This window comes from Bubalus kerabau, chromosome 7 (genome assembly GCF_029407905.1).
Source record: "Bubalus kerabau isolate K-KA32 ecotype Philippines breed swamp buffalo chromosome 7, PCC_UOA_SB_1v2, whole genome shotgun sequence".
In the NCBI taxonomy this organism is placed as follows: Eukaryota; Metazoa; Chordata; class Mammalia; order Artiodactyla; family Bovidae; genus Bubalus; species Bubalus kerabau.
Genome location: NC_073630.1, coordinates 96,045,813 through 96,059,765, shown reverse-complemented (window position 1 = coordinate 96,059,765; position 13,953 = coordinate 96,045,813). Strand labels below are relative to the sequence as shown.

The 13,953-nt window shown below is 42.0% G+C and overlaps 1 protein-coding gene across 6 annotated transcripts in view; it reads right to left on the bottom strand.

Annotated features, from left to right (window-relative positions):
- The window catches only part of SEPTIN11 (septin 11), a 98,011-nt gene that overhangs the window by 32,338 nt on the left and 51,720 nt on the right, over positions 1–13,953 (bottom strand). For all 6 annotated transcript variants that reach the window (XM_055588858.1, XM_055588856.1, XM_055588861.1 and 3 more), the window contains exon 3: positions 3,542–3,737. In XM_055588858.1, coding sequence (XP_055444833.1) covers positions 3,542–3,737 — 196 coding nt within the window. The remainder of the gene's footprint in view (positions 1–3,541; positions 3,738–13,953) is intronic.

Below are 13,953 nucleotides of genomic sequence, written 5' to 3'. Positions count from 1 at the left end.
AGTTCTAAATGCCACTCAAAGAGGTTATGCAATAGCTGTCAAGAAATTTCAGAAGAAAAAAAAAATATTTGGTATCTAGGTTAGGTTAATACCACACTTCCTCTCTTCTAAGTCTCCTTGGAAACTATTATTTGATCCAAATGAGTCAGAAATTTTCTTAAAGAGGCCTCCAGCTGCAAATGTGTGGGTCAGCCTTGTCCTGGCCACCTGCTGCTCAGGGCTGGCGAGTGAAAACCCACCAGAAGGGTAGGAAGTCGCCATTTAAAGGAGAAGTAAAAAATGCAGTGGCAGCGCTGGGGCGATGACGAGCAGGAATAGCTCAAGGAATCTCAGCAGCAAAATGCGGGAGGATGGTTCTCATTCCCTCCAGAAGGCATCCCGAAAAAGTCCGGCTGCTGCCTGCCCATCAAGCAGTGCACACGCCTGGCATTCCGCAACCCCAGGGAGAAACCTGCACAGGTCAGAGACGGAGACCCGCCTTGCTTCGATGGGTCCTCCTGACCACACGAGGACCAGGAGCCCCCAGGCTTGCTTCCCAGCTCCCACAATGCACTTGTGCTCTTCTGCTTGTCATCAGGGTTTTCTCTTCATCTGTTCTACTGAGCATCACACACAGCATTCAGACAAGACCCTCTCCATCATTCCTTGGAATTGAAGTCATAAATCAAGAGCAACTGCTCAGCTGCAGGAGCTGTGCTTAGCTGTTCCCCACTCCACACAATGTACAGATAGTCCATTTTGACAGATGCAAAATAAAATCTTTCTTACTGTGTCTAACAATTGCTCCTGTTATTCCAGGCCAATGTTTACTGAAGAGCATATAAACTGCTCTATAGATAAACTAGAGCTCAGTGCTCAGCTAGAGCATGCATTAAATATTTCTCTGTCATTACTATGGGTACATCTTTATATCAGAGACAGTTAAAATGTATCTAGACAATACACAGCTCTAGATTTTTTAAAAAATGGTTAAAATTCCTCTTTAGAACACACACACATATACCATACACAGTTCAGAGGAAAATGAAGCAAACAAAGAAACAAAACCTGGTATGATACAAATGAAGTGTCTGAGCCCTAAGCAAACAGACTGTAACTTAAAGTTCTGGTTGTCTTATTCCCATTAAGTTGTAACTGCACAAAAATGTCTCTGGAAGCCTCCTTCTAGAATTATCTTTGGGTCTGGGACAGTTTAACTTTCTCAAACTTTTTTTGGAGAATGAACATAAATATTTAAAATAATCATAAGGGATTCAAAGATTAGTGAAGAAGATGAGTGATCTTGAGATGAATGCATGGGTGCAAACCAGGAAGGTTTAAAACTTAAACACCTCCCTCAAATAAGGACTACAGAAACTCAAAGAGTAGAACTTGCTTGGCTTTATCAATTGAGAAGGTTTGTTTTATAAAAATAAAACTTCACAGTATTACTTTATAAGTAGGTGAAGTTTTGTCAACCAGTTTTAGTGAATACATAAGATGGACTTACGGGCTACCCTGGTGGCTCAGCTGGTAAAGAATCTGCCTGCAATTCAGGAGACCCCAGCTTGATTCCTGAGCTGGGAAGATCCCATGGAGAAGTGATAGGCTACCCACTCCAGTATTCTTGGGCTTCCCTGGTGGCTCAGCTGGTAAAGAAACTTCCCACAATGCAGGAGACCTGGGTTCAATCCCTGGGTTGGGAAGATCCACTGGAGGAGGGCATGGCAACCCACTCCAGTATTCTTGCCTGGAGAATCCTTATGGACAGAGGAGCCTGGTGGGCTGCATGCAGTCCATGGGGTCACAAAGAGTCGGACACGACTGAGTGACTAAGCCCAGCAAGACTGACTTATTGCTAATAGCTTCTGTCTACATATAAACTATAGGATCAAAATTTTGAAGGAAAAAAAAAAAGACATTTTATTTCTTAAGCAGGTTAAACATGTCTGTTTTCTACACTGACAAAGACGTTTGTTATAAATACATTATCTGGTTAGCTTAACAAACCCTCACTGGATAGAGAATGATCTGAATTCCTCACTAGGCTCCACTGAGACCACACTCATTATTCAGACTCAATGTGGCCATTCTGCACCCAGCAGGCCACCCAACTGTGAGCAGCCTACAGGAAGACCCGGACAATGCACAAAGGAGCCACAGTGCTCACACCACAGCTCCAGCATCAATATTAAGATCCTGTGCCGGCTGGAAATCAGCTACGATATTTCCCATTGAGCTTTCACAAACATGCTTTCTTCACTTTGGGTTTTAGGAGCGGATACCCCTGGTTGCCAAAGCCATCAAAATACAGGATTACCCCCTATGATTACCACACCCCTCCTCCAGGCTCAGCCATTCACAGCGCCCTTCCTTAGACCGCACCTGAAGAGAGATTGTGTGCAGATCCCACTCTGAGACCTGAGAGTATCTAGTGTCATTCTCTTAGAGTGAGATAAAACTGCCAAGGACCCATCGCTGGTTATTGGCAGAATTCAGACCACAACCTGGGTCTACTAGATCCTGGGCTCTAGTTTCTTGGGCAAAATCATTATTGACTCCAAGTTTTCACTCAGAGCTATAGGAATTTGGGGATTAAGTCAAATATCCCAATCTGTCTCAGTGACTAGGAGAGCATGAACGCCTGCATGCATGCTAAGTCATTTCAGTTGTGTCTGACTCTTTGTGATCCTATGGATTAAAGCCCGCCAGGCTCCTCTGTCCATGGGATTCTCCAGCCAAGAATGCTGGAGTGGGTTGCCATTTCCTCCTCTAGGGGATCTTCCCAACCAGGGACCGAAACCGTGTCTCTCATACCTCCTGCATTGGCAGGCAGGGTCTTTACCGCTAGTGCGACCTGCGAAGCCCTAGAACAGGGCAGATGCTCATTCCAAACTCCTCTTACTTCTTAATGCCTGGTTTTTGTTTTGTTTTCTTGGCAGAGTTAAAGTGACAACATCAACAACAACAAAAAACGAACCAGAAACCACATTCCCCAGACCCTCTTACAGCTTGTGTTCAGATGTGGCCTACTTTCTGCCAAGTAGCTGCAGCCATACAAGATCTGGAGGCAGGGGGCATGTCCCCCAAGGCAGAGGCCACACACAGGGAAAGGGGTTCTTCTTGCAAGTGGTGATGAAGGCATTCAGTTAACAGGGACAGATTCAGTGGAGGTTCTAGAGACCTGTCCCCAGCATCACAGGTGCCAAATATATACAGTAATTTGTGGCAGGAGTTCCATTAACCCCAGATGTTTCTCTAGACTGCTTTTCTAGATGGGAAAGCCCCCAAACCTGGTTCCATGACTTTTCCGGGAAAATATCATAAGCTAGCTTATTCCTTCTAACAAATCCCTTTCCTGCTCATACTAGCTGGAATCAATTACATCAGCTGATTCTGACCTCAAGAACATTCTAAGAAAATTTCTCAGAGGACAACAATGTCTTTTAGGTGACAGGAGACCAAGCCCTACAACGAGCGAACATTTAGTCTTTGCATTTACCCAGGAGGAGTCTTGTTACCTCCTCATTCATTTACATCCCCACAAAATCCCAAGATGTACCTGTCATCTTTATTGATCTGATCTCCAAATCCCACGGTGTCAACGATGGTTAACTTCAGCCGCACATTGCTTTCCTGAAGCTCATAACTTCTGGCTTTTAACCGGACACCTGGTTCATTGTGAGTCGCTGGGTCACTTTCAAATTTGGTGTTGAATAACGTGTCCATTAACGTGGATTTGCCGATGCCCGTCTCACCTGCATGATCACAAGAGAGAAATCAAAGAAGGTGTCAATGCCTCCGAGACCTCAGTTCACATCAGCAGGAGTGTTTTTTTCTTTTTTTTTAAATCATCATGTTAGAAAAAATTTTTGAAAAGTCAGTCTCACCAGATATCCCACCACACAAAAAAATAGCTCTTTCCATGTGTGATCTATGGACTACCTCCCTAGAAATGCTTTAATGGATTTCAAAAACCATTCAGCAGAGATCTTGAACTTATAGATCAAGATGCTCTTTTTTACCTCTGAATAGAGAAACAGAACTTAAAAGCTTGCCTGTGGTCAGTTTGTGGTCATTTCAAAGACATAAACTGTAGCTCTTCCTTCCCTAAATGTTGGCATGCAAAATTATCAATATAGTACTTTAAAAAAAAATCTATCTTGCTGAGTTTCTGTTACTAGGAAAATGTAAGAGACTGATTGCATTTATATTGAATTACCTGATACCATCTAATGTGGGAAAGAATTACATTTTTTTCAAAACAACACTCTTAACAAATAACAACAAAAATAACAAACCCAGCTACAATTACTGAGCACTTACTTTCTACCAGGTCCTATGACAAGAGCTTCCGATGTACTATCTCATTAAACCCTAGTACTAATTCCTGTGGAATAAGTGCTACTGTTTCCTCCCTTTTATAGATGAGGCATTAAAGCTTAGATAAGGTTTAAGTAACTTGTCTAAAGTCATACTGTTAAATGGCAAAGCCAGGTTTCTAACTCGGGTTTGTGTGGTTCTAACACCTACATTCAACGAATTCCGACATTGTTACAGAGAAAACTGACTGCCTAATATTTTCAGGTATGGTTATGAATCTGTGAGAATCCTTTATATTATCTCCGTTTGCATTTCCCTATTGAGTAGACGGCAAGCATTTGTTAGATGCCCTGCTATTCAGGCCGATGTTTGTGACAATGGAACTGAATGATGTTAAATGACCTGCAACGATGGCCTTATTGGTTCACATTATAGTTCAAGTCATCAGGCTTCACTGAGCCTCTAATATATGCAAATCAGAGTGGCAGGTATTATACTAAACCAATCAAATGGTAAGACCCAAATGTGGAGCCATGGAGAACTTTAACCTCATCTTTAAAATAAAGCCAAGAAAAACGTTCTCTTGATACTAATTCTTGAGTCAAAAACAGTTGGCAATGAAAAAGAACCCACCCACTTCTGTGGCCGTGGCCGAGTGTGTGGGGGTAGAAATCAAGAAACATTATCTACAGGAATGCATTTTTTAAAACAAAATTTGGAAAATTTCCCCAATTAGATTTTCAGCTCAATTTAAACATACCAGTATACTCTAGCCCTTTCAACAAATCTCAATCCCATGATGTTCCTAGGGACAATATCTTGCTTCTGAAGGGAGGGTTGCTGTAATGCCTTTTAGGAAGGTGGCAATTCTATCCGAGAAAAAAAGAGCTCTGGGATTGGCAGCCTTAGGGCAACTTTCCCATTGAAAAGACAAAATCCACTTACTAATTAGAAGTTCTGTATTACTCATTGCTTTCCAACATAGTACAAAAATGAAGTAGAACGGAATTTCTCTGTAACTGAGCTTTCTCTAATTAGAAGCCTTCTGTGGTTTGCCGCTGACTACCATGATTCATTTGTAGAATAAAAGTTAGTCAAGAACATTTGCCCAACTCTTCAGCTTTACCCATTGGACCTGATACACCTAAGATCAAAGAACTTCCTCCTTCATCAGTCTTCATTCAGCCAGTATCTTTTCCAGCTTTGTGCCAAGTGTTGGGAATACAACAGTGAACGGGCTGGATATGGTGTGCTGCCATAGCTTAGAATCTGATCTGCAACATGACTGAATACCAACCAGACTCTGATTTACTATTATGGGAATGGTATTTACATGTCTGCCATGACCACCTTCCTCTTACAAGCAAGACCATAGTTTATTCCTTGGACCTTGCTAATGACCACAGGTAACTGGACCAGTGCTACCCCCACTGCCCCCTGGGGCACCGCCAGGGCTGCACCCACGGAAGTGCAATTATGACACTGTGAGAATGCTCCATATTGAACAGGGATCTGTGTATCTAACCACACTTCTCACTTTGGGACTTTGAATCTGCACACAGCATGATGGCACAAGAAAGAAAAGATATACTAAGAGAAGTGAATAAGCAGATGCCATGAGGCTATAAATAAACAGAAGACATGTTGACAGACCATTAGCCAGGCATATAGGAGAAAGAGAGCAGACAGATACAGTAGACGTTAGTATCTGAAATTCATTCATTTATAATACTTCAGTATTTACTGTGTAACAAGCACAGGTGCTGGGGATAAAATGGTAAATAACAGTAGCAACTGAAACGTCTTGAATTTCTGTGATATCCTGCATGTTGTTCAGAATCTCCATGAAGTCTGGCTGTGTAGCAATTGAGACTGCTTCCTGTCTTCCTTACTTTCTTTAATATTCTAACCAAAAAGACCTATCAATAAACATAATCAAAAGTAGGCTCTGTTTCCTAATGCTCAACAAGCTCATAGCCATGATTGGTAACTTAACAAAATAACTCTTGAGCAAAATAAAGTTACTAAGTAATGGATACAGAAACAAAACAGGGTTTTCACTCATAAGATACAGAGAATCTGGACAGCAATTCAGTATTGAAGGTACTCCAGTCATTTTAAGTACATGAGTATTTTTCTCAATACAGCAAACTTCTTTTCAGAATTTACTAGAGTGGGTAGCCTTTCCCTTCTCCAGGGGATCTTCCCCACCCAGGGATTGAATCCAGGTCTCCCGCATTGCGGGTGGATTCTTAACCAGCTGAGCCACAAGAGAAGCCCAGAGTAAAGACAAAGGAAGAACAGCAGAGCTACCTTATAAAATTTCCTTTATAAGGTCAAGGTTCTGACAGTGGAAAGGTGGCTCATCTTCCTTCCATCTCTTTCCCTCAGCACAGCAATAAACACTACAATTTACACGGCAAGAATTCTAGGTTACCTGGACAGCAATGAAATTACCATTTACTAAGTTGAGAATTAGTTAAGCATATGTGAATCAAGAATATGATGCTTTTTTTAAGGCAACATAATTTTAATTATTTGCATTAAGGTGGACATTATGAACAATTAGCATTCCAGGCCCTACTTATAGCACAGGGTTAATCAACGGGTTGGAAAAACCACTGTTCCTCTAAATTTCAGAGTGCTTAGCTTTCCATTTCTACGCTCTGTGCTTTTAAGAGCCCTAATTAGACACCGCTACCCCAGCAGCAGTGCAAGTCACCAAAAGTATTTCACGAAGAAATGACAGTTTGGGGAATAAAAGGAATTCTAGAGAACTAGGAGAGCTTTTCAATGTGTTCGTTGTTGAGGTCTATCTCTAGCCTCAGAAAAGAAGGCATTTTCTATACTTTTAAGGACATGCAAGAGCAAAAAGGCTTCTTTTGAATTGAGTAACTGAAAGCCTACCTGGTGTAGGTTCCAACTCAAACCCAACAACCGCAACAATATTTCGAGACAATTAATGACTAACAGCAATTCTAAAACATCTCAGAACACCTGGCTCCGAGGAAGCCTTCCATAAAAAGTAACTGAAAAGTGGTCATAGTGATGACTTATACTGGGATTTGCCACTTTGGTAGATTTTTCTGAGTCTGTTGTTTATTCTGTGATAAGGTCATCTGCCTAAACAGTTGTTAGAGTAACTGGAGGTTTACTCTTGAAGTGCTATCTGGGGCTTCTGCTCCTCTGCTCCTGCCAGTGCTGGTAAGCTGGACACACAGCACAGTGGCAGGCAGGTCTGCCTCTTCCATTCTCCTCTCAGGCTTACATAAATCTCAAGCTCTAAGCTGGACACTGTTTAAAAAGAAAAAGAAGGAAAACAAAAAGAGCACAGAGGAACGTATTATTAATTAGAAGGTAATTACAAATAGTTGATCGGTGATTCAGCATTTTTACTCTGATTGCCAAAACTGGCTACTTGGATAATTATTATTATATCTACTCAAATAGCTGTGAATGAAGGTCTGTCTGTCTCCTCTAAACAGTCGAGGTTTTATTCTTGGATGGAGCCAGATAATCAGCGAGTTATGTTGTCTTATTTTAACTCCTCATAGAATCCCGTTTGATGAAGCTAATACCACCAGGGACTTGGAAGACCTGCATATGACCCTCAGCATCGCATGCCTCAATGACCCCCAAGTAGGGGAAGCTCAGGAACCCAGGTTTAAATGGAGGGTCAGCCACATATGTCTTTTCTGAAAATTTACAAGAGAGATTTTTCCAGGTAAACTGTGCTTCATCTGGAGGAACCTGTTTTTACTTTATAGTTCTATAAGTCTGTCCTCATTAAATGTTTAACTTGTGTTTGGCACATATGTGTTTAACAAATATCCATAGACTGATTGGGCCTCCCATGCTCTGGCCACACTAGCTAAGAGATGAATGTGTTCCTGAGAGAATCAACTGCTACAGGCAGATCTGCCGGCTTTGCTCTGACTCCAACCTTCACTTTGTTTTCTGGGGTTAATTTTATCTTTACTCATTTATTTATTCATTCCACCCTTAAAACACTTACACCCTTTCCTAGAAAAGCAAGCTGGGATAAAAACGTTTAAGATCTGATTGCAACATTCCACAGCTAATGATGACAGTATTTGCCTTAGCTAAAATGATCTTAAACTCGTCTGCTTCCCATTTCTCTTCTGCTATTCTCTCAAAACAATCAGTGAACTTATTTTCTAAAACTCTACTTTCAAAATGTGTTATTGATTTACTTCGACCCTACTATTGAACTGGTTGCTCTTCAAAAGCTGGGATGTCGCAGTATTTTATCCCTCTGTGTAGGTGCACAAAGAACCACATACAGCAGGATCAATGGTGTAGTTGCTCACAGAGCTGGTGTCATTTGAGAAAGAGAATGACAACGATCAATAAATTCTGAATTGTGAAAAAAGGCTGGGTACTAATTTAGAAATACAGTGTGGATAAGAAAGAAAAGTTTATTAAAAAGAATGAAATAACGCCATTTGCAGCAACATCAATGGACATAGAGAGTGTCATACTGAGTGAAGTAAGTCAGACAGAGGAGAAATATTGTATGACATCCCTTATATGTGGAATCTAAAAAGAAATGATACAAATGAACTTACTTACAAATCAGAAAGAGACTCACAGTCTTACAAAACCAACTTATGGTTGCGGGAGGGTGGGGGGAAGAGATCATTAGGGAGTTTGGGAAGGTCATGTACATACTGCTATATTCAAAACAGATAACCAGCAAGGTTGTATCCATTGTACAGCACATGGAGCTCTACTCAATGTTACCTGCCAGCCTAGATGGGAGGTGTGTTGGAGGAGAATGGATACAAGTATACGTACTGCTGAGTCCCTTTGCTGTTCACCTACCACAACTAGAACAACATTGTTAATTGGCTATACCTGAATACAAAATAAAAAGTTTAAAGTTTAAGAAAGAAATGCTTTATTTAAACTGACGTACAGTTTTGGGGATAAACTGGTGTGTTACAGGCAAGATGGAGGGTAAGAGAACTATGAACCCATGGCTGTTTGATACCCGATTTAGCATCAAGAATTCTCTTCCTGACTTCAGTGGTTGAGAATCTGCCTGCCAATGCAGGGGACATGGGTTTGATCCTTGGTCAGGAAGATTCCACATGCTGCGGAGCAACTAAGTGCATTCGCAGAACTACTGAGCCCGCACGCCTAGAGGCCATGCTCCACAGCTAAAGAGGCCATGAGAAGCACACGCACCGCAACTGGAGAGTAGCCCCCACTCGCCGCAACTGGAAAAAGCCACGAAGAGCTAGTGCAGCCAAAAAAAAAGAATTCTCTTCCCAGTTAAGTGAGCACTACTCTCCTGCTCTCTGTTATACTTCTCTCCATGACTGAGAGAGAGAGGCTCTAACAATATTTAATTCAGTGCCTCTAAAACTAAACTAAGTGCACACCAGGATTAATTTCTGCCCTGGTTTGTTTCCTCTCTCTTTGCAACCTGTAGGCTCTTGCCACAAAACAAACTTACGATTCTAAGACCTTTTAGAAAAACATCAGCTTCCTTACTAGGATCATAACTTTTTTTTTCAGTCCTTAATTTCCTTCCATATCTTTCACCCAAAATAATGATGCTGTAAACACCATGGGTGCGCATACTGTGTAAAACACATAAATGCACAGTAGGATGACAAGGAGAAGAGAAAGTAGCATGGATACTCAAGTTAAATATGACACCCACTTCTCTAAGTGGCTGTCAAAACATTTGGATCAACTAGAATGCTTTTCGTAGACTCTTACTTTAGAAATAGAACATTAATTGACACTGAGAACTGTCTTCTTCTACAGATATTTTGCTGTAAAGTATTTGTGAAGGGATTTGATATGTCTTATCCTCTGAAGATAAGTACATTTAATGCTGACACCCCTGTTTCTCAAAGAACTAAAGCTCATTCCAACCAAATGGCTCCAAAGTGCTGTGCAAAAGAACCCGGACTGCTAGATATACGGGCAGAGAAGGAAGGGAAGGACTTACTATGAAGTAAAAAAAGGAAAATGTGAAAAACAGAACAGCATGATCTCATTTGTATAAAACCAAAACAAAACAGCACTTACCCAATCACGAGAGACCTGTTTATATCTGCCCAGTGTGTGTCTCCCCATGCTCTGCCTGCCTTCTGCCCACGTCTCCTCTCCTCGGGGACCCTCGTGTGTTTCAGGGTAGATAAACCCCATCTCCCACCTCGGGTGGGTGGATGACTCAGGCCTGGTGGATCAGACAATCCCGTGACTATTGAAGAAGCTGTGTCAGGAATGGCTGCTTCTTCCCCCTGAGGTTGCTGAGCTGGCGACACCACCAGCGGCCATACCACCTCAGTGAAGAAAAAGCCCAAACACAGGAAAGGCCGCGCAGAAGCGAGCAGGATCGGAAACTGGAGACGGAGCCCTGGAAATGCTCTTTGAATTCCTAGATCAGGCTGTTCTTAATTACACAACGCGGTATAGGACCTTTGCAATGTGTTTTGGGGTTGAGGAAGAGCCTTAACTCAGTTTAAACTAGATTTCTGCAATTCTCGGTGGAAAATTTCCTAATCCAAGACCAGTCAGAGAGAGGTGCCGCACCGCTGGCTCTGAGGATGGAGGAAAGGGTCCAAGCGTCAAGGAATGTGGGCAGCCTCTAGCAGAGGGTAAAAAAGGAAGTGTCTTCTCCCCTTGAATTCCACAAAGGAGCACAGCCTTGCAGAGGCCTTGATTTTAGCCCTGCGAGACACATGTTGGACTTCAACAAAACTGACATGCTCAATGCTCTGTGGTGACCTAAATGAGAAGGAACTCCAAGAAAAAGTGGATACATATACCTGTGGCTGATTCACTTTGGGGTACAGTAGAAACTAATAACATTGTAAAGTAACTACACTCCAATAAAAATTAATTAATGAAAAAGCTGTAAAATAATAACTGGTGTTGTTTTCAGCCTCTGAAAATAATTTCCAAGTGTAGGAAGTTTCTAGAAGGATTCTACAGTTTTATCTCTGTGGAATGAAAATGAGGGTGGGAGAGGAAAAGTAGGGATACTTTGTAATTTTTTAATTAGAAATACACATTATATTAGAGCAACCTTGTGGCTCATATGGTAAAGAGTCCGCCTGCAATGCAGGAGACCTGGGTTCAATCCCTGGTGGGGAAGATCCCCTGGAGGAGGGCATGGCAATCCACTCCAGTATTCTTGCCTGGAGAATCCCATGGACAGAGCAGGCTGGGGGGCCCCAGTCCACGGAGTCACAGAGAGCTGGACACAACTGAGTGACTAACACACATACATGCATTATAATGGACTTCCCAGGTGGCGCTAGTGGTAAAGAACCCGCCTGCCAATGCAGGAGACATGAAAGATGTGAGTTCGATTCCTGGGTCGGGAAGACCCCCTGGAGGAGGACATGGCAACCCACTCCAGTATTCTTGCCTGGAGAATTCCATTAACAGAGGAGCCTGGCGGGCTACAGTCCATGGGGTCTCAAAGAGTCAGACACGACTGAAGCAACTTAGCACTCATAATATTAAGTAAGTGAAAAACTAATTTTAAACGTGGTTAAGAATGGAGTCCAAGGGGTCTCAGAGTCTGACATAACTTAGTGACTAAATAACAACCAGGAATGGAACCAGAGTAAAAACCTAAGAATCTCAGGAATCATCACCCACCCAGGAGAATCAGAATACCAGCTGCTTTCCAAAGGCAACAGCACAGCATGGATGTGTCGTGTGAGGAATTCCAACTAGTATCATTAATTGCACTAGTAACACAATGGTGAGCCAACGAGCCAACACTTGCATAGCACAAACCAGGTCAAACCAGATCCTTCCAGTCTGGTTCCACTGGACCAGACAGCAGGGGCTGGAGCGTAACTCTCAAATGCATTCTAGAAGCTGATTTTGAAGGCAGGGCTGGGGGAGACAGACAAGAGAAGCCAGAATAGTAATTGGCCTACAATTTAGCATACTTTTCAATAGAAAAATCAACAAATTGCCAACAAATCACTATGCTAATGAAGAATCGCTCTGCTCTGCAATGAGCATTTAGCAGAAGAGAAAAGACAACTCATTTATGCCACTCTGTAGAGCAAGCTGCCATTCCAGGGGGTCCCCTGCTGAATTTTAATGTGGGGAAAACAGAAACAAGGAGAACTGGCAGCTCTGCTCATGTTCCTCTCTGGTGCTCGAGCCAGAACGCTGAACAGTGAGCTGGCTGGGGGGCAGGTTGGCAGTGGCTTTCAACACCCATGCAGATGCCACATTCAACATGCCCCTCTCGAAGATTTTCAGAAAGAAAGATATCTACCCCTCCCTCTCAACAACTGACTTCCACTGAATTCTCTGCTAAATTCACTTCATTTTACTTAGACAAGAGAAGTAAGTCAGGTACATTCTGCTAAGCTTACTGTAGGGAGGAGACATACAGAATACATATTGGCTACAGGTAGAATTCCTTTTAGTTTGTCTTGAAGTCTATGCCCAGAAGACAATAGCCATGAAACAGTGTAGCCCGAGCCACTTCACTGCTGGGCAGCCTGGTCCTCCATCAAGAGTGACAGGGAAGCTGAAGGAAAGGCCATGATCTATTTCAAGGACACGTCTGCTTCCAATCAACAGGAGAGTCCTGTTTCTACTTTCCTCTTTTTCTCCACCTTCTTTCCTACCTTCCTCCTCTTGGTTTAAAAAAGATATGGCTAAAGAAGAAAAATACTGAGACCAGAAGCATAGACCAATACATCACATTTAAAGGCTATGAATAAAACATACTGGAGATGTAAACATTTAAGTCAGATCTCTTTGGCCTTTTCCCATTTATCTACCAGGAATAAACGGAGATCAATTTCAGATTCCAACTGAAAGACTAAAGGTTAATTCAATAATTCAGGTGGAAAATTTATTTCAAGTATAAAATAGGATTTAAGATTGTCTTTTACTCTAAAAGCAAAATTTTCAAGTATTCTCAGTTTATCAAAGTGGTTAAAGTAATTGCAGATTTTACCTGCAGTAGGTAGAAGCATATCTTTAAAAAGATTTCAATGGAGATTACTACTGCAGCCTATTCAGAAACCCTGGAAACAAATTTTGAAAATGCTTTTGAATGATCTTCCTGTGTATGTGTATCTCAGTTCCTTCTTTCAACTTCCTACAGTCTAGTTATGGGCTTCCCAGGAGGCTCAGTGGTAAAGAATCCGCCTGCCAATGCAGGAGACCCAAGAGATGTGGGTTCAGTCCCTGGGTCGGGAAGATCCCCTGGAGAAGGAAATGACAACCCACTCTAGTATTCTTGCCTGGAAAATTCCATGGACAGACGAGCCAAGTGGGTTACAGTCCATGGGGGTGTAAAAAGTTGGACATGACTGAGTACACATAGTCTAGTTAGGGTCTAAGTCCCTCCCCTATGAAAAATTAAAATAAGTGATTCAACAGCAATATTAAACTGATCATTGCTTGACTATGTGACATAAATAAAAATAACACTTTGAGTAACACCGCAAAACTGACAAAGCATTTTATCTAAATATGTCTCTATCTTTGAGTTGGCCAAAAAGTTTGTTCAGGATGAACTTCTTGGCCAACCTAAGAACTGTGTGACATATGTGGAGTGGAGATATTATTATCTTGCTTTACAGATAATAAAAGAGTGAAAATATCATTCCCCTTATTTCCTGA